General features: G+C 44.8%; 1 protein-coding gene across 1 annotated transcript in view; it reads left to right on the top strand.

Moving 5' to 3' along the window:
• The window catches only part of TEX14 (testis expressed 14, intercellular bridge forming factor), a 62,298-nt gene that overhangs the window by 16,419 nt on the left and 24,519 nt on the right, over nt 1-21,360 (top strand). The window contains exons 9-19 of the mRNA XM_059669628.1: nt 234-412; nt 5,184-5,335; nt 6,137-6,327; nt 6,968-7,118; nt 9,625-10,526; nt 11,220-11,296; nt 14,493-14,618; nt 14,816-14,904; nt 16,250-16,528; nt 17,593-17,693; nt 19,455-19,574. Coding sequence (XP_059525611.1) covers nt 234-412; nt 5,184-5,335; nt 6,137-6,327; nt 6,968-7,118; nt 9,625-10,526; nt 11,220-11,296; nt 14,493-14,618; nt 14,816-14,904; nt 16,250-16,528; nt 17,593-17,693; nt 19,455-19,574 — 2,367 coding nt within the window. The remainder of the gene's footprint in view (nt 1-233; nt 413-5,183; nt 5,336-6,136; nt 6,328-6,967; nt 7,119-9,624; nt 10,527-11,219; nt 11,297-14,492; nt 14,619-14,815; nt 14,905-16,249; nt 16,529-17,592; nt 17,694-19,454; nt 19,575-21,360) is intronic.

The following is a 21,360-nucleotide window of genomic DNA, read 5'->3' as shown; positions in this document are numbered from 1 at the left end:
TTTTTCATGGTGTGAAGCAGCTGAGCTGAGGGAAAGGAGCCCAGGTTTGGTGTCAGGGGTCCTGGGTCAGTGGGTCCTCAGGCCTGTCACTGAGCCCCACCAAGCTTTAGATTCTCCACCTGTAACATGGGAGTGCTGAGTAGTTGTGGCGACCAATTGAAAAGACTTTGGAAGCTAAAAAGCAAAGGGGGCCCAGTCCCTGTGTTCCTGGCCAGCTTATCTCCTGCTTGCAGCGCGCCGAGTTCCCCCTGCTGCACATGGAGGAGATCGTGCACCTGCTGCTCCAGATCTCCGAGGCCCTGCGATACCTGCATTCCTGGGGGTTTATCCACCGCGCCCTCAGCTCCTATGCTGTCCACATCGTCTCCACGGGGGAAGCGAGGCTGACCAACCTGGAGTACATGCTGGAAAGGTAGGTGAACCTGGATCATGACTTCCAATGCGGGCGGGGCTTCTCCTCATTGGTGGGCTGCACTGTCCATCAGTGGGGCAAGAGGTTTCCCACATGCTCTGTCTGCCAAGGTTAGAGGGGCTTTGGGACAGTTACTTGTGCTCAGGACATTCTCATTTTAATAACCATTTAACAAGCAGGAGCACCGATGAGCCAGCGTGTGTAAACGCTCTAACGGTCCACTAGAGAATTTTCAGTGGCTTAAGACAGCCAAGGTGTGTTTCTCACTCACAATGCAGTTTAGTGTGTGTGTTGGAGGGGGATACTCACGGTGTTCCGTGGCCCTGCCATCACCCAGGCCTCAGTCCCCCACCGTGTCTTCTGCGTCACTGGTCAGTGAGCAAGAAAGAGCGTGGAGGGCACTCAGTGGGCTTTAGTGCAGCGGTCACCAACCTTTTGGACCTCATGGACCACTAGTGGTCTGCAGACCACCGGTTGACAACCACTGCTTTAGTGGGTATGTCACTGCTTCCTGCTTGGAGTGGCCAGAATCCAGTCACCTTCTCAGTTGAAGGGAGGCTGGGAAACGGGCCATAGGTGTGCATTCTGGAAGGAGAGGAAGGCGATGGGTGCTCAGCCTTACAGTCCTGGTCCAGAGGGGCACTAGGGTGTTTCCTGCCCTCGAGGGTCTCAGTGCAGTGAGGAAGGCAGTGACAGAAATAGCACCCTCATTGTCCTGGCCTGTCTGACTCAGTGGATAGAACATCGGCCCAAGGACTGAAGGGTCCCGGGTTTGATTCCGGTCACGGGCATGTGCCTCCCTGGCCCTGGTCGGCACATGCAGGGCAACCAATTGATGTCTCCTGTGTCTCTGTCACATTGATGTTTCTCTTTTCTCTGTCTCTCCCCCTCCCTTCCACTCTCTCTAAAAAAATCAATGGAAAAGCGTCCTCAGCTGAGGATTAACGAGAAAAGAGAAGAAGACCCCCTCGCTCCTGTGCGTGCAGAGGCCATGATGGGACAAGAGAGGCAGGGACAGTTGGGGGACTGGAGCAGTTGTCCACGTGGGAGCCGGTGGAGGCCGGAGCGCTGTCTCCAGCTGAGCTGCTCAGCTTCATATCTGGTCCAAGCTCAATCCCAGTGAAAACCTTTCCTTTTTTAAAACCATCACCTACACGATTAAGTCTAGGCACTTTGCAGGGTGTGGAAGCCTTCCAGGGTGGGGCTCCGCCCACATGGCCAACCTCATCGCTTCCCGCTCCCTGCCTGGCCCTCTGAAGCCACTTTCAGCCTGCTATTTCACAGTGTTTATCTTTTTTAAAACGAAATATATTTCTTTATTGATTTAAGAGAGGAAGGGAGTGGGAGGAAGAGATAAAAACATCAATGATGAGAGATAATCATTGATTGGCTGGCTTCTGCACGGCCCCTACTTGCTGGCTTCTGCACGGCCCCTACTGGCTATCAAGCCTGCAATCTGGGCATGTGCACTTGGCTGGAATCGAACCTGGTACCTTTCAGTCCACAGGCGGACGCTCTATCCACTGAGCCAAACCGGCTAGGGCAGTGTTTATCTTTTTAAACTCACTTCAGACACAGCCTCCCACCACATCCCCACAGCACTTTGCCTATTTCACTTCTCCGCAGCCAAGTGAGTCTGCCCACCGGAGGGCAGGCTCTGAGAGGGCGGGGCCATGGCGTGTTCATATTCAGCACCCAGCACGGGGCGGGGCCTGCCACCCAGTAAGTACTTAGTACGTGTTTATTAAGGGAAAGGATGAGTGTCGGTGAAGGGAAAACTGGAAATGGGTGAGGATAGGGCTGATCACTTTGGCTGTGTGTTCAGGAGCGGTGGAGGCGGAAGGGTTTGGACACATTGGCTATTGATGGCAGAGGCTTCTCAGGGGGGCTGTGACAGGATCCAAGCTGTTTGCCGGTGATGGAGCGCCATCTGCTGTTCAGCTCTCCACGGAGATGTGAATCCCGGCGTGAAAGGGAGCTTTGGAGAGGCCCAGCCTAACTGTCCTTGTGAAGATGAGGAAACAGAGGCCCAGAGAGGTGAAGAGATGGTGTGTTATCCAGCTGTGGCTGTAGGGGCGGGTGGATCGGAGGAAGACTGACTAGAAGGCCATAGGGCAGGGCCTGGTGGTGACCGAGGAGCCAAAATAGAAGGGAAATGTGAGATGCACTGGGGAGCTGGGTCGAGGGAGGGTCTGAAGGCAACTGGGTAGGAAGGTATGAGTTCTCTTTTGGGCTAATTCAGCGGTTCTCAACCTGTGGGTCGCGACCCCTTTGGGGTTCAAACGACCCTTTCACAGGGGTCACCTAAGACCATCGGAAAACACATATATAATTACATATTGCTTTTGTGATTAATCACTATGCTTTAATTATGTTCAATTTGTAACAATGAAATTGGGGTCACCACAACATGAGGAACTGTATTAGGAAGGTTGAGAACCACTGGGCTAATTGATCTCAAAATGGAACGTCAGACAGAAATGTCCGTCAGCAAGTAGTTGCGTCCATAGCAGTGTACCCTTCTTTGACAGCTGATGACACCAGTTGATTCTACAAGAATCCAAAATAGCTTCTAGTCCCACACTTATTTTTGGAGACACTCTATTTGAGCAGGTCAGTTTGTTGGATGTCATTGTCAAGGGCACCCTCCATCTTGGTGTAAAAATGATAACAGCAGTTTCTCCTGTTCTTTGACTCCTTCCTAATGGACTCTTGAGAGCTGAACTTGACCTTGCCAGTGGTATCAAATAGCCGCAGCCAGATGTACTTTTAATGATGTGAGGGCTGAAGCCCAGAAAAGTAACTGCCCTAGAATGACAGCCAGAAAAGAATCCCTCCCTCAGCCAGCTTTAACAGAGAAGGAAGAGGGATTGTAAGAGAGGAAGGCGAGTGGAAGGAAGTAAAGGAGAAGGAATATAAATCCTGGTTGTAAGTGACTTGTCCCCTGCGAGAGCCTTGGACAAGCTTGAGAGGTCTGACCAGCTGGGTGACTGTTTCCTGCAGATAAAGAGCCAAGTGTGCCGTCCTCAGGATCGATCTCTGACCATAGAACACACCATTGCTTTTCCCGTGATACTAATATAATGGCATGTGTACCTCACACCATACTAGGCCACATCTCACTTACTAGCGATGCCACTAAAAGTCAGTATCGGCATTTCTAACTTGGTGGCTTCCTGAACTCACTGCTATCTATCAAAAGTCTGCTAGAAAGAATATTATTTAGGGAAGTTTGTCCCAAGTCTGAGAAACACATCCCATCCTCTATAATCTATTCTTTGCCAGACCAGCAAAGAACTGCTGGTCACTTGCTTTTAAAAAACTTAATTTTTAATTATCAACCAGCGGTCATCAAGTCTTTACCAAATGCCTACTGCAATATTAATATTAATTTCTAACTTCCATAGTGTTTTATGGCTCACAGAGTGTTTCCCCGCATGATCTCATTTGATGCTCATGATAGCTGGGTGTAGAACTCAGCGCTGACCTCTCTGAAGACTCTCGTTGGCTCAGAATACATTTAGGACGCTCTGTTTTAGTTCTTGAGAAGTCTGATTGGGAAGTTGAGTTTGCTGTTTTAAAATAAATTTTATTTATTGATTTTAGAAAGAGAGAGAAAAATGGATTTGTTGCTACACTTATTTATGCATTTATTGGTTGATTCTTTTTTTTAAAAAATATGTTTTATTGATTTTCTATAGAGAGGAAGGGAGAGGGATAGAGGGTTAGAAACATCGATGAGAGAGAAACATCGATCAGCCGCCTCCTGCATGCCCTCCACTGGGGATGTGTCCGCAATCAAGGTACATGCCCTTGACCAGAATCGAACCTGGGACCCTTGAGTCCACAGGCCGACACTCTATCCACTGAGCCAAACCGGTTCTGGCATATTGGTTGATTCTTGTGTGTGCCCTGATGGGGATCGAACTCGAAACCTTGGTATATGGGGACGATGCTCTAACCAACTGAGCTACCCGGGCCAGGGGGAAATTGAGTTATTTAAGCAAATCTGTGAACCTTTAGTGCTGAACTGGGAGGGCTCATTCCCAAGAGAGCAGAGTTCAGAACAGGAGCAACCAGAAGGAGCTGGAGGGGTCCCAGACGGCTTAGATATAGCAGCTTGGGCTTCAGGGGGGTCTTGACAGAGTCTTAGTCAAAAGTAAGTGCTGAGGCCCTGGTGTAAGTTGAGATACAGCGATATAAAAGACAGATAAGGTGCCTGCCTGCCCTCGCGGAGTTGACTCTGGTGGAGGGAAGACAGATAATAAACAATAAATAAATGAGTAAGAAATTAAGATAATAACTGCTCTGAAACCAATAAAGCAGGACTACTTTAAATTAGGTAGTCAGGAAGGCCTCTCTGAAGAGGTGATTTTCAGGCTAATACCTCGGTTACAAGAAGCAGCAGTGACTTTGGCGTCTGTGGGCAGAACATACTGGGCAGAAGAAGCCACCAGTGCAAAGACCAGAAGTGGTGATGTGCTTGGCATGTTGGAGAAACTGGAAGAGGGTTCCTGAGACATGAGGGGAGTAAGTGAGCAGGAGAGAGCAGCCAGGTGTGGTGGGAGGATGGGCAGGCCCACAGGGTAGGAATGGTGAAGAATTGCAGGTGTTGGACTAGCAGGCAGCTAGGTTAGCTCAGGGTCTAGCTGAGCTTCCAGAAGCGCAGGAGGTTGCTGGTCTTCAGAGGCTCATGTTTTTACAAACGTACTGTGTGATGATTGCAATGATCCTTTAAGACATGAGCCCTACCTTGTGTTTCCTTCTGCAGCCAGGACAGAGATGTACACAGGGACCTGACTCGAGTCCCCCTCCCAGCCCAGCTGTACAAGTGGGCTGCCCCAGAAGTTATTTTGCAGAAGGAAGTCACAGTGAAGTCAGACATCTACAGCTTTTCTGTGATCATACAGGAGATTTTAACAGGTAGATCAAAGAGGACATTGACTTGACCAAAGTCCCTATTCTTAGGTTGGATTCTCTCTCTCTCCCCGCCTCAAGAGTTACCTAGTTTGATGAAAATGCAGGATATGGAAAAAAGATTTCTTCAAGAAAACTTCTTTCTGCTTATGGAAGATATAAAATAACCTCAGAGAAATCTTCCTCTTTTAACCTGTTTGTTAAGACTCAGCAAAGCCTCTCTATCAGCTTGTCAGTGGTAATGCATTTAATCCAAGCGAAGTTTTTAAACTGAATATAGGAGCCCCTGAAGAATTTGAAAATGAGTGAGGAAGACTGGGCCCTGAGAAGCAAACTGTGAAGTTAAACACACCCAGGTTCCTTGTATATATAATCAGTGTCACTTAAAGACATGATCAGTACCTGCAGACAGAAGGAATCCTTTGGGAGAGGGACACACACACACACACACACACACACACCCATCAAACCCCAGTTAGCAGTGTTTACAGTCCCAGAGGCAAAATCACACCTTCCGTGAGAGGAATGGAATGCATTGGTGACCCAGCCTGACTGCATGAAATAGTCCTGTGGTCCCCAGGTCTGCCAGTGGGAAACCCATGTGTACATGACTCTGTGACTACTTTTTCCTGTTTCTACAGCAGGGATTCCCCTGGTAAATGGGGGGAGTGGTCTCTCATTTGTGATTGGACTTTCAGGTAGTTTTTCTACAGAAATTAATGTTTAAAGGGGTTGAGTGACTTGACCAAGGACACCCCATTTCACCTGATTTCTTAATGTTACTCCTTCTGACTCTTTCCTTAACAGATAACATACCCTGGGATGGCTTAGATGGCTCAGTTATTAAAAGAGCCATAGTCGTGGGAAATTATTTGGAAGCTGACTTCAGGCTTCCCAAACCTTACTATGATATTGTTAAGTCAGGCATCCAGGTCAGACAGAAAGACCGAACTATGAACCTTCAAGATATCCAGTACATCCTGAAGAATGACCTGAAGGTAAGATCTGAAGCTGTTAGGAGTGTATTTCTGCTTGCTCATCTCAGGAGAGTAGGGAGTTAGAAACCAAGAAGAAGCTAGAGGCCGAGTGGTAAGAATTTTTGGAAATCTTCATTTTATTACACCTATTCTGTGTGTGGGCAGCAAGGAATTGATGGAGGGAAGCTGGGGAGGGTCCATACGTAGTTGGGGCACAGAGTGAGAGTCAGTGAATGGCAGCTGTTGTTACTTTTATAATAGTAACAATGGCCCTGGCCAGTTCTGCTCACTAGTTAGAACATTGGCATGCAGACTAAAAGGTCTCAGATTCGATTCCTGGTCAAGGGCACGTACCTCAGTTGCAGGTTTAATCCCTGGCCATGGTGGGGGCACATGCAGGAGGCAACCAATTGATGTGTCTCTCATATCGATGTTTCTCTATGTCCCCCCTCTTCCCTCCCTTCCACTCTCTAAAAGTCAATGAATTTTTAGAGGATTAAAAAAATAAAATAATAATAACAATGAATTAGCTAATTGGGAATATAGTCAGTCTACTCAACAGGAGTAAGAGAGAGTTTATTTGATACCTAGATCTGTTTCAGAAACACCAGTGACATTCAGATGATTGCAAATGTCCTTGATAATTTTTCCCTTGTCACAGGAATTGATTGGAGCCCAGAGAACTCAGCCAACTGAGAGCCCCAGGGTGCAGAGATATGAACACCATCCTGATGTCGGTGTCTACCTAGGACTGACTTCAGAACATCTGAAAGAGAACCCTGACTTGGAAATAAAAGAGCTGAAGGAAGCGGGTATGGCCTTACCCCACAGGTTTGGCATGAATGTGTTCTGAGAGTCACAGGTTGCAACTAATCAATTCCTCCAAACTGTACATGTCACTCACACTGGGAAAAGATGGGTGCCTTAGGAGAGAAAAATCAAGATCCTTGAAATTATTAAGTTAAAAATTTTGAGCTCCATATACACCTTGGTTGGATCCAGAACTAAGCAGTAGCAACCAGCTAATATCTAGCATGATTATCCTTAGGAATTTATCTAATTCCTTCACAAATAAAAATGATGATTTCTTAATTTAAAATATTATCTGCTCCTTATAAAAAATGGAGATAGTACAAAGAAAATTACTTAGCATTTTAATTCTGCCACTTAGAAATAATTTGTTAATATTTTGGTGTTTCTTCTAATGTTTTGCTTTTTAGTTCATTTCTAAACGTTGAATTCAGAGCTGGAAAGCGCCTTGCAGTCATCCTTAATGCACTCACATTCCAAATGAGAAAAATGAGAAAAGCAAGGGTCAGAGAGATCGTGGCTCGCTCCAGATTCCAGAGCTGGAACCCAAGCCACGTGACCGCTCTCTCTGACTCTCTGGACAAGGACAGAGGCCTCCAGAGTGGTTCTCGAAGCTCTCACTGCTTTGGCTCCTCTGTCCTGTTCTCTGCGAGCTGTACACCATCAACCAGGGGTGATGGCTGGTCAGTCTTGGCGATACTTATTGCGGTCTTATTGTTCCCATGAAACAGTGGAGCCTTAGGCAGTGTCTACTTTTATCAAATGCTCACCAAGAGCATAACTTTAACTGACATGAATATTTGAACTCTTATGTGTGTAAAGAAGTCTGTGAGTTTAGTCCTTAAGAGTCAGGGGCCTGTAATTTGCATGTCCTGACAGGTATGCATGTTTTTAAAAATATGTTTTTATTGAGAGAGAGAGAGAGAGAGAGAGAGAGAAACATCAATGAGAGCGAAACATCGATTGGCTACCTCCTGCACACCCCCTACTGGAGATCAAACCCCAAATCCAGGCATGTGCCCTGACATGGAATGGAACCCTCAACCTCTTAGTGCATAAGATGATGCTCCATCAATCCACTGAGCCACACCGGCCGGGCATGCATGTTTTCTTTTTAAACTGAATAATACATTCTGTAGGAATAGAAGGAATGCAACAAGGTTAGAATTTTATAATATACATTAGACTTTTATGTAAGAGGTGCTCCATTTTATTCCAAAGAAATTTCCTCCATTTCCCTGTCTTTGCTATATTCTTCAAAGCAATAAATAGTAATTACTACTTTTGTAGATAAGTTGCTCATCTGTGTTAAGCAGCAATTATAACTTTATATTTTAAGTCCTTATCATCTCCAGAAACTCCTTTCTTTTCACTGTACAGTCTCACAGTAAAATATATTGTACTCAAATTCAAAGAGCCAGAGGCCCAAGGATGTTTAAGTACTGATTTAGTAATAGTGTCTACTGGAACCAACCTTCTGTTTATTTACATGATTAAACTGCTGCAGTAATAGAAATGACAGCTACGTTAATGAAAAAGGAACTCAGGAATGAGGTCATTAAATATAACTACATTTTAAATATAAATAACATGTATTTCCTGATTAGTACCAAGTAAATATCTAAACTATCTATCTTGAATTCTGATCTTAAAAAAAGGTCAGAGATAATTAGGAAGAAGTGCTTCAGATTATCAGGTTCATTTCGAAAACAATGAGTTCCTCTGAGAGTATCACCTTAGTCTTCTTATCAGAGATTTCTGCTGGTCCTTTTGTTGCTAATCCCTTTGTGTCTGCACCCTTATAATCTACTTTGCTTTTGCTTTTATCAAAGGATTCTTGTATAACTGTTTCAGGCCACATATGACTAACAAAGAGGGATTCAAGAGGGTCTGTATGTGGCTCTGGGAACTTTCTGGACTCAAGAGCAAAACTGGAATGACAATCCCAGGTGTGAGCTCCTGAACCACAACCACGGAGCCTAAGTGGAAGTGTCCAGTTATGCGTGTTTTTAAAATATATATATTTTTATTGATTTCCGATAGGAAGGGAGAGGGAGAGCGATAGAAACATCAATGATGAAAGAGGAATCAATCATCAATCAGCTGCCCCTCCTGTGGGGTTCAAGCTCGCAACCTGAGCATGTGCCCTGACTGGGAACTGAACCATGACCTCCTGGTTCGTAGGATGATGCTCAACCACTGAACCACACCGGCCAGGCAGTTATGCATGTTTTGAGCATACTGCACCTGAAGCTTAGAACATTTCCCCCAGGGTTTGGTCCCTCCCAGATTTTCTACCTCAGCCCATGTCAAAATGGGAACTTTCTCTTAGTTAGAAACACCCTTTGCCCCGCTGTGAGTGTGTCTGGTAGTCTTCCACACCTGAGAAGGGAGTGGGAAAACAGAAAGCTGCTTTCTGCTTTCTCATGTCACTCGAGCAACCACCAAGGTGCTTAGCTGCTGCATGTGATCACTCAACCGTTTGCATGTTACTGCTCCTTTCAACAGGCAGTCAGCTTCCTTCACCAAGGAATCCCAGCGAGAAGGCCACACCAGACCCTCAGGTCCCAGGTCCCAGTCTGATGGCCAAGGAGGCTCAGAGGCAAGATACTGCTCCTCCTGCTTGCTTTGTGGCCGGAGAGTCCGGGAGCCCCAGCTCAGGGCCGTCAAGCCTCTGCAGCTTCGAAATGAACGAAATCTACTCCCGCTGCCTGGACACGGAAGGTGACAAAGAGAAAGAGCCCCCAGGAGTTGGTTTATCTCTGGAGGGGGACACCCAAAACCAGGGAGGTGAGCTGGCGTCCCTGGAAGAGGAGCTGGAAAAGATGGAGAGAGAGGCATGCTGCTTTTGTGAAAAGAGTGAGAGCTCTTCGGAAGCTGACACGGAGGTCTCCTTTGAGGACTGGGACCAGCAAAATGGTTCACTTAGTTCCCCCAGCCCACCTAAGCCAGCCAGAGAAGCCAAGTGCAAGGTGAGCAGGTGGTCCAAGACCGACATGTACATCAGTAAGTGTATACTAGATGTAAAGATCGCACAGGCAATGGCGAACCAGAATAATGAGAAAATCAAGCAGAAATTCAGCGAGTATGAGAGGAGGCTGAAGGAGCAGGAGGAGTGCATGTCTCTGTGGGCTTCTTCAAGAATGTTTCCTAACCTCTCTCACTTGCCTGCGGCGGTGGGCCCCCCATCTTCCGTTTATATTCCTCCTGTCTTGCCAAGGGGCCAGAGGCCAGATGCGGGTGGCAATTGCCCGACCCTAGCAAGGTCTCCAAGAACAGTGAGAGACTTTCAAGGGGAACATTTTGGCAAAAGGTCCAGGGGAAGAAGTAGCTGTGACTGGAAACCTTTTACTGCTTTCATTCAAGTCTCTGAAGAAAGCACCGGGGATTCATCAGAAAAAAGCCATCAGGTAAAGCTAAGAAGTGGGAGGTAGGGCATCTGAGCAGGACCTGGAGCTGGGTTCAACACTGCCCCTAACCCATAGGCCAGGATGGACATACATACAGCCAATTCATAGGGAGGTCCTCAGCTGTGGGGGGCTCCTCTTAGCTTTGGGAAATAAGGCCTCCAGGATGGAATGCCAAGGTACTTACTCTTCACCTTCCATTCCAAACCCAGCACAAAGCTCATGTCCTTTTCTGTTGAACCACATGAAATTGCTGTTTTATAGGTCAAAATAATCAAGCATTGACCATTTCACATGATTCAACTTACTAATTATGGTATCTTGGGCAAGTATTAATCCCCATTCGAAATTGCTTAATCATTCAGTCCCTGCCCCAAAGCCTGCTGCCTTAATATAATAGAGGGGAGAGTTGTTGGATCTTTAATGGCTGTTTTTCTGCTCATTCTTCATTTGTGCCCTGTCTGGGTTGGGTTGCTGAAGGCCAAGATTTCTATGTAAAGAGATGTGAAGAGATGACGTACTACATGTGAAACATGCAAAGGGAAATTATCTTGGTAGCTCTGGTTATTTCTACACATTTAGCAAGAATAGTTTTAAAAACAGAATGGAGAATAAAGAGGAGGATTCCTTCATCAAAACACTGACACATGTTTACTTCTTTTCAATCTGCTGACTCTTTGTGGCCCTGGAAAACAGAGCCCAGGTGAACAATTCCAGCCCACCCAAGGAGCCAGGGACAGTTCGGAAGGAAACAGAAACCAAAATACTTGCAGGTGGGTTAACGTGCTATTGTCCTCTGTATCCCCAAGCCTTCAGACTCCCCTGTGACTCTGAGGTCACTTAATGACCTTCATACTCTAGCGACAAAGAGTCTGTGAGTGACGAAGATTAGTGACACAGAAACATCTGGCAGGTTCCCTCTGTTCACTGAGCAAAAAGAGCAGTGTAATGGGAACTTGTAGGACACAGCCAAGGTAAAGCACCTGGCAGGGGAATCAGACAGAGCTCATCAGCTGGCAAAAGCAAGGCACCTTGCCTTTCCAAAGCTGCCCCGATGCCTTTTCTTATAAGAAATGGCAGGCCTTCCCTTTGCCAGTGCTCCAGAAATCAAACTGTTCGGTTCAAAATGAGTGTGACTGACAGGAGGGCAGAAAGAGGGCGTCGAACACTCATTGTTACCCTGCAACCTCTGATTTCCAGCCGGATCAGTTAAACGAAGTCGGGTCAGCACAAATCACTGGAAGAAGAGCATATGTGTACCCTGGGTGTTTAAGAACTTAGGCAAAGCTAATTTATTTTGCATCAGGGGAATTATTATTTTTTTAATTACATATTGTTTTTGTGATTAATCACTATGCTTTAATTATGTTCAATTTGTAACAATGAAAATACATCCTGCATATCAGATATTTACATTATGATTCATTACTAGCAAAATTACAGTTATGAAGTAGCAACGAAAATAATTTTATGGTTGGGGAGGGGAATTATTAAAGGAGCATTAGATGGTTTTCAAGATAGGCTAGTATGTCAATTTTAGTTTTCCTTTTCTGTGGTTAAATGACAGCATTTATCTACAGCTTTGAATTAGTACTGGAAGAAAGATTTTTTATTCTCTCCCTCAGTGGTGACTGAGATGAATGACAGGAGTCTGCTGCTCCTTTCATGTTGGTAAATATGTACAGTAAGGGAACATCAAAGAAAACCAGACATTTTAATTTAGTATATTTTATCTTTAGGAAGGGAAGAATTATTATTATTTGTTAATCCTCACCTGAGGATATTTTTCCATTGATTTTGAGAGAGAGTGGAAGGGAGGGGGAGAGACAGAAACATCGATATGAGATAGACACATCTTTTGGTTGCCTCTTGCACACGCCCACAGCTGGGGCTCGAGCCTGCAACTAAGGTATGTGTCCTTGACCGGAATCAAACCCGAGACCCTTCAGTCCATGGGCTGATGCTCTAACCACTGAGCAAAATCAGCTGAGGCAAAGAAGGGAATTATTGAAAAACCACCTCCCTGACATCAGAAGGTTTAGCACTCATGTCATTGATAGAGGCAGATGGGGTTCCAGTATAGCCATTAGATAACAAAGCTAAACTAGGGTTGTGGCCTTCCCGGCTCAGCTCCACCTCTTTCTCCAAAAGAACAAAAAACAGACCAAAGCTTAACATTTTGCTACCAGTCCACCTAGTCTTTTTTATATACTTTTAAAAAACAAAAATTATATACATATGTATATATTTTCTTTTTCTTTTTTTATATTTTATTGATTTTTTTACAGAGAGGAAGGAGAGGAATAGAGAGTTAGAAACATCGATGAGAGAGAAACATCGATCAGCTGCCTCCTGCACACCTCCTACTGGGGATGTGCCTGCAACCAAGGTACATGCCCTTGACCGGAATCGAACCCGGGACCTTTCAGTCCACAGGCCTACGCTCTATCCACTGAGTCAAACCAGTTAGGGCACATGTGTATATTTTCAAAAAAATTGAATTTATTAAGGTAACATTGAGCCCCACCCAGCTGGTTTTGCTCAGTGGATAGAGCATCGGCCCGAGGACTGAAAGGTCCCAGGTTCGATTTCAGCCAAGGGCACATGCCCAAGTTGCGGGCTTGATCCCCAGTAGGGGGTGTGCAGAAGGCAGCCGATCAATGATTATCTCTAATCATTGATGTTTCTCTCTCTCTCTCCCTTTCCCTTCCTTTCTGAAATCAATAAAATTATATTTTAAAAGTGACATTGATTAACAATATAGATTTCAGGTGTACAACTTTATAATACATGCGTATAGTTTGATTATATCCTGATTATATAATTTTAATTATAATGGTATTCACCCTGATATTTCACTTTACATTAGAACATTATTAAAAATGCCCTTGTAATGTAAACTTACTTTGAAATTGTTGGATTTCCCCCGTTGTTGAATTTTGGGTTGTTTCATTACTTTTTCTGTTATGAATAGGGCCATAATGACTTGTCAGTAAAGCTTTTTCTAGATTTCGGGTTAGGTTCTTGATAGATTCCCAGAAGCATGGTCAAGGGTTTGAATGTCTTAAACATTCTTGACAGCTGTTGCTAAATTGCTCTTTATTTTTTATTTTATTTTTTAAAAAATATATTTTATTGATTTTTTACACAGAGGAAGGGAGAGGGATAGAGTTAGAAACATCCATGAGAAACATCGATCAGCTGCCTCCTGCACGCCCCCTTCTGGGGATGTGCCCGCAACCCAGGTACATGCCCTTGACCGGAATTGAACCCAGGACCCTTCAGTCCTCAGGCCGACGCTCTATCCACTGAGCCACACCGGTTAGAGCACCAAATTGCTCTTTAAAGAAGCTGATCAGCTCTGACCTTTCCAATGCCAACAGTCTCTGCTGCCTGGTGCAGTGGGAGAAGAGGGCATTCTGGATAGCGGGATTCATATGCATGCACAGATCACATACATTTTTTAGAGTTAGTGTAATGGACAATAAAAAAATACACAATCAGAGGATATTGAGAGGAAAAGAGACTCCCTTGCTTTGCAGATGAGGAAACCTTGCTTGGCCCAGAGAGAGTGAAGTTTGTGAAAGTCAGCCAGCCAGTGGCAGGTCAGGGTCTAGAACTCAATGAAACTAGGCTTATGATCTCAGAATGTTTTTAAGATCCCTGGTGCCTTAAGTCTATCTTTACAAAGGTTAGTTATTGTGCTCTCACTGATATGTAGGTGGGGCTGTTACCAGAGAATTCTGATCGAAGGGCAGGAGCAGTTACTGAGCCATAACTGTGTTCTGTGGCACTGAGGGGAAGAGAGGGGTCTGCAACAGCCTAAGGACCAGGATTCTGTCTGGTGAAACTGTATTTTAATTGGTTTCTTCTACTTCTGAAAATCTCCCAAGAGCACTTTTATCTTGAAATCTGAATTTGGAAATTAAAAAGAACCAGACCATCTGACCCAGTCCTTTCATTTCTTAGCCAGGGACAGCCTAGAGAGTCCAGTGCCCAAGCCAAAGTGGCACAGCTGAATAGTTCACTCTTCACCATGTCAAACCACCCAAAGGAACCACCAGTGACAGCCACCCCTGTTCAGGGTTCTGCCAGGTAAGGAGTCTTGCTAGCTTAATGTTGAGGAGTCTGGCGCCCTCTGGTGGTTAGAATGAGTCAGTGCAACCCCAGGAATGGTTCAGTCCTCTGGGTGGGCTGGTGGGCTAAGGTCGTTGGTGTCAAGAACTTGAGCAAACTGATGTGTTTGTGTCCACCCTGCTCCTCTCCCCCTTCAAAAAACCTATACAATTTAGGATCAACATGGAATCCGTGTCTTCTGAAATATATAATACAAAGTCAAGAAATCATGAAGATGTTGGAAAGGTACACTTAAAATGGAAAAGTGAGTATAATAAAGTCATGGGTTCTGTTGGACAAAATGAAATTTAAAGTATATTTTAACCTGGTTGGTATCTCTTAAGTACACAGCCTATACTGCACTGTCCTCCCACATTCTTTTCTCCATAAGATTGTTCCATTTTAAAAGCAAAGCCTTTCTGATTACTAATTGCAGAAGAGAAGTGCTTTTTTTTCACTTCTAGGCCATATAAGAAATGTTTCTATTATATTCGGATGTAAATTACATAAGAAGTGTAGTAAACATATACAATATGGGTATTTGAGATACACCATTATTAACTTAGAAACCCTGCAGTGTCACTTTCACATATCCTGTGGGCATTATCCTTTTGTGTCAGTTTTATCTTGTAAGCTTAAAAGGATATGATGTCCATGCCTTTTAAAAAATATTTTTAGCCCTGACCAGTTTGGCTCAGTGGATAGAGCGTCGGCCTGCGGACTCAAGGTTCCCAGATTCGATTCCGGTCAAGGGCATGTACCTTGGTTGTGGGCACATACTCAGTAGGGAGTGTGCAGGAGGCAGCTGGTCGATGTTTCTCTCTCATCGATGTTTCTAACTCTATATTCCTCTCCCTTCTTCTCTGTAAACAGTCAATAAATATATTTAAAAAATTTTTTTTGAAAAATATTTTTATTGATATCAGAGAGGAAGGGAGAGGGAGAAAGAGATAGAAACATCAATGATGAGAGAGAGTCATTGATCAGCTGCCTCTTGCACCCCCACCCCCACCCCCCCACCACTGGAGATTGAGCCCGAAACCCAGGCATGTGCCCTTGACCGGAATTGAACCTAGGACCCTTCAGTCTGCAGGCTGATGCTCTTACCAATGAGTCAAACCAGCTAGGCACGATGTTTATGCTTTTTTTTTTTTAAACACTAATGCTAAGTACATTAGCAAAAGTATAGAACATTTGGAATGAAAACACACACATATATGGCCACCCCCAAAATATAAACTCATCATGGCCTAGAAAGCCTAGACAAACTCAAACAGAGTCCTGTGGAATCTCTACAGACTGGGGGCTTTAGGTGTCACTTCCTTGTGACATCTTCAGAGCAAGAAGGTCCATCTACAAGTTTTCTGCTGCCTAGAATTCAGTAACAAGGGCTGTAACTAACAAATTCTTTTGCCCTGTCTTCACTCTGTCATCGGTTCTCTCCCCTCTTCAAGCAAAACAGGGTAAGCTACAGGTGATGCAATTCTAAAAAGGCATATTTTTGTGACAGTATGAGCTATAAAAGTATTATATAGCTCTTTAAGAATCAAAAGCTTTTGTTTCCAATGTCCATGGTGCTGTTTTAAATAACGACTTTCTTTTGTATCCAGTGGAGGTTAAAAAAATGGCGGAGAAAGCAGCTGCTGGGCAGCTGGCTGTACCTCCTTGGCATCCTCAGAGTAGCTCGACGTTAGAGAATGAGGCTGAGGCTGAGAACGAGCCTGATCCCTTGCTGCAGCCTCCCATTAGGGACCCTGAGGATGTGACTTGGCGGCGCGTTGTAGAGTATTCCAGGGAAAATGCGCCAGGAGGGAATGGCAGGCGTGACAGAACAGACCGTGGTGACCATGAGGACGACCAGCGTGGCAGACAGCCTGGAAGCTTCCCCAGTAAGTTCAGTTGGAGGAATTGGGGTGGGTGAACTCTATCACATAATCAGCTCTCAAAGCCAAGAGAACCTCCTGGAATGTTTCCTTTGCTTGGTCCTCTCCTTCCCAACTGCCTGGGAACCATGCGTTCCAGGGGAAAGCAACATACCCTTTTGATCCCACTGTTCCTCCCACAGGTAAAGAAATCCGGAGATTCTTGAGTTTTTCTACTGTTTAATACCCATTTTTTTCAAATGCAGTAAAATAATCCCCACGCACTGAACCTGGGGCTGGGTGTAACCTAGCAAGGAATTGAACCTTCCCTACCTGAGGGCAGTGGTGGGCAGCCCTTCCTACTGCCCATTTCTTTGCATTGCACTTTAAGCTGGAAAATTCCACTGGTTCTCAGAGTATATGCCAGAGGAACTTTTGGCTCTCATCACTTTATAGATTTCTACGTTAAAACTGCAGGCTGTGTATTTCCACCTGGTAATTTGCTTGCAATCAAGGCATAGGATGTTATTTCACAGTTGTTTACAAGTCAAAGAAAGGAACATCTAAAATGATCATCTATTTTAGGAATAAAATCTATTGGCTTATGGGTTTTTTATTGTTTTGTTTTGGGTTTTTTGGTACTTTTTAGAGTTTGTCAAGCCCCAGTTTTGACTGGGTGGATGACTCAGGAATGCATGTTGGGGCCAGGCTATGCTAACAGTCTCCACTCTCTAGACCAGAGGTAGGGAATGTCTGGTCCATGGGCCATATAAGGTTCATGAAATCATTTGGTCTGCCTCTGCCCAAGGCATTAGAGGGTGAGTTAATGAAATGTTTAACCAAATATTGCAGGTTAATGTTTAAGTTGATCATTTTGTATGCCCACGAATGATGTTATAAATATCCAAATGGCCCTGGGCAGAAACAAGGTTCCCCACCCCAGCTCTAGACTGAACCTGACCATGCCACATGGGATGTGGCCATGCTGAGCAGAATATGCATGCATCACTTCCCTCACGCTGCCCTTTGCCCTTTCATGCCATCTGAATACCTCAGAATGACTGTGGCCTTGGTTGTGTCATATTCATTAGGTATCAGTCACCCGTCCCCCAGAAAAAGTGAGGAGCCCGAGCATAGTGAAGTCTTTCAAGCACGTTCTGAAGCGTCTGTGGTCACTGAGAAATCTTGCAACGTAAGTAATATGTTCCAGAGAGCCAAGTTGAATCCAAGGACCTAATAAAGTAGAAATGAGGTGTTGCTACGTATTATGACATGGAAATAATATCTGTAGTAGTACTTTCTTGTTGGAGTATGTGCCCTCATGTCTCTGACGTGAATGAAGTCTTTACCTCCCTGCACTTTACTTTTTGAGTCAGTTCAACTCAAAGCATTGTGTCTCTTGGAGCTTGGGGGGAACACAGACAAGCGTCGGGTTCAGCGCTGGCTCTAGAACTTCCCACTAGTTGGGTGGACAGGACCAACTTGGAAACACAGCGTGGGTTAGATACCAAAGCTGGTGGCCCAGCAGGTGACTGAGGCCAGACTGGAGAAGGACAAGCAAGAACAGGATTATGATGAGAGCACCTTCACCTGGATGTCCTCTGAGACCCAGATTCCGCTCTCAACTCAGTGGAAGGAATATGTTCATGCCTGACAACTGCGCCCCAGCAGGACCTGTGGGGTTCGGTCATTTCCTGGCATTTGCATTGAGGTTACAGCTTTGCTTCAGGGGTTTAACACATCCTTGAAGCCTGCAATTGGGCCACAGTCCAGCCAGACTAAGAAACCAACATTTTTTATCATTGTTGACATGGGGCCAGAATCACTTAAAGAATATAAATAGCAATTGAGAATGAAACATTATAAAAATACAATTGTGATAACATTTTAGGTCTCTCAAAGAACGTACTACAGTATTTTAACACTGCACATAACCCACTCACGGGGTAATTTATTCCTTCTATCACATGACGGCCAGAAGGACATGCTGTATTAAGCAGACTGGCTCGGCTAGGGAAGCAGGCCTGTCAGGGAAGTGGGGAAGGTATGGGAGGCCGGGCTTGCCTGAGAAGTTTCAATTCGATACGAGGGATAGGAGAGCAGCTACTAAGTGCCCAGGAAAAGGAAACGTGGCAAAAGCATTGTCCACGGAAATAAACCACAAAACCTCTGCAAAGGAATGATTGAAGGTGAGGAAAGGAGCCAGTTGCCTGCCATGTGAGGATCAGGGCCTGAACATAGAGAAATGAGCAGAAAGGGAAGGGGTGGAGCAGAGATGCTGAAGAAATAACTGTTATGTTAAAATGTTTAATTTGGGGGCTTGGTCCGTGTGGCTCAGTGGTTGAACATTGACCCATGAACCAAGAAGTCCTGGTTCTAATCTCTAAAAATTAATGAAAAAAATATCCTTGGGTGAGGATTAACAAAAAATAATTTAAATTTTTTTTTTTTGCTTTCACTATTGAGGTTGCATTGCTATTTTAAAAATCATGATCCTCCCCTTGCCTTTAACCTGTAACAACACCCGAGGGACTCCCCGGTTCCGAGCAGTCTCAGCCTTCTCATCCGGAGGGTTATGCCAGCATACGGACTGCAGCTATGAGCGAGGATCAGGGCACTTAAATTCCGTCCTCAGCTTGAGGTGTCCAGGGCCTTTCTTCTTTCTGAGAATTTTGGAGCAGAAAGGTTGCCCGGCCCTTTTCCCCTTCATTGTGCAGGTGGGGACGCTGAGACTGAGGATGGTCCTTCTGTTCACAGCTCGCGGTGGGGAAGGAGGGCAGAGGCAGGAGTGCAAGCAGGCAGGAAGGGCCAGCTCAGAGAGGGTCACCCTAACTGCCGGGTAATGTTAGATGCCCTGTTATTCACACTGCATCCCACTGTAGGACATTGCCTTTAAGTTGGTGTTCTTTACCATGAGCACCAACTTAAAAGCAATGTCCTACATTACCAATAGGATCAGTCCTGGCCATCAGTTGGTTCACCGGAGTCTTCGGAGGACATAAGAAATGAATTTTTAACACCAGACAATGAGTATTCTTACTCCCCAACGGCTCAAGAAAACTTAGCTCTAGAGGTAAGAATTTACAGTTCAGAGTAAGGCACATTTCAGCTTTCTCCATCGCCTTATTCCTTTAAAAAATGTTTTAAAAATTGATTTCAGAGAGGGAGGGAGAGGGGGAGAGAGAGAGTAACATCAATGATGAGAGAAGATCATTGATTGGCTACCTCCTGCACGCCCCCTACTGGGGATTGAGCCCATAACCCAGGCATGTGCCCTTGACTGGGAATCGAACTGTGATCTCTGGGTTCATAGGTCGAGGCTCAACCACTAAGCCATGCCAGTGGGGTGCCTTATTCCTTTTAAATTATTTCTGTTGGGGAAAAATAGCTTACATATAAAAGTATATAATGTCAACTTAATCAGTATTTTCATGCACTTTGAAAAAAATCTGAAAAATAAGACTTTTGAGAATGGAAGGTCAAATGTATTTTCTCCCAAATGCATGGTCCCTGCATTTATTTATATAGCACCATGTGCTTTTTTCAAAGCACTTTATCTTACCTAATTCACATATCCTTTCTGGGGGCAGAAAAAGGATCTGCTCTTATTTTTCTGTAAAGAAGAGCTGGTGATCGGAGATGTGGGGAATGAGCCCTGGCCTACCGGGCTTGGTGGTGGGAGAGCCAGAATCAGAGCAAGGTCCCTCAGCGAATGTGAATCTGCGCAGCACACTGGGTTTTCTCGGGAATCTAGCTTTAGCAGGAACCTATTTGTACAGAGTATTTTCTTTTATAAAATGAAACTCGCTGGATTTACTTATACAATTTCTACCTCAGCTCCTCACTAATCTGCCACCCTTGTTAGATCTTTTACCAGTATGGAAGGTGGGGTAGAGGAAAGAGAAGATCGTCCATGTCAGTCACAGCATTTGACTGATAAGAATTCAGTGATGCATCAAAAAGCATTACTTCCACTTGTCTGCGCTTCTGAAAACTCAGAGCAGTTTCCCTTATTAATCCTTTAAACATTCTTGATTTTATTGTGAGCAGACTGGGACAGTATGAAAATCTTTTTTTTTTTTAAATATATTTTATTGATTTTTTTACAGAGAGGAAGGGAGAGAGATAGAGAGTTAGAAACATCGATGAGAGATAAACATCGATCAGCTGCCTCCTGCACATCTCCTACTGCGGATGTGCCCGCAACCCAAGTACATGCCCTTGACCGGAATCGAACCTGGGACCTTTCAGTCCGCAGGCCGACGCTCTATCCACTGAGCCAAACCGGTTTCGGCTGAAAATCTTTTTTAAAAAATATATTTTTATTGATTTCAGAGAGGAAGGGAGAGGGCGAGAGAGAGAGATAGAAACATCAATGATGAAAGAATCATTGATCGGCTGCCTCCTGCATGCCCCCCACTGGGGATCGAGCCCACAACCCGGGCATGTGCCCTTGACCAGAATCAAACCCGGGACCCTTTAGTCCATAGGCTGATGCTCTATCCACTGAGCCAAACCAGCTGGGGCTGAAAATCTTTAATAAAAAGATAGAATACATATGTATATACACAAAGTATATATACATATATAAAAAGTATAACATAGAAAAAGTACACCGACCTCAAGTGTTCAGCTCATGAACTTTCACAAAGTGAATATATACATGTAACCAGCACCCAGATCAAGAAACAGAACATTATTGGTTCCGGAAAAGACCCACTTTGTGCCTCCTCCCCATCACTGCCTCCCTTCAAAGGAATCAGTGTTCTGACTTCTTATCCCATGGAATAGCTTTGCAGTCTGGGCCATTTTTTCAGCTCTTTGGCTCTTCTGATAGAGCTCCCAGGAATCAGAACATC

The sequence above is a fragment of the Myotis daubentonii genome, chromosome 16 (assembly GCF_963259705.1).
Source record: "Myotis daubentonii chromosome 16, mMyoDau2.1, whole genome shotgun sequence".
Lineage (NCBI taxonomy): Eukaryota > Metazoa > Chordata > Mammalia > Chiroptera > Vespertilionidae > Myotis > Myotis daubentonii.
Note: the sequence above shows the minus strand (reverse complement) of the source record. Positions and strands in the feature narration are given on the sequence as shown.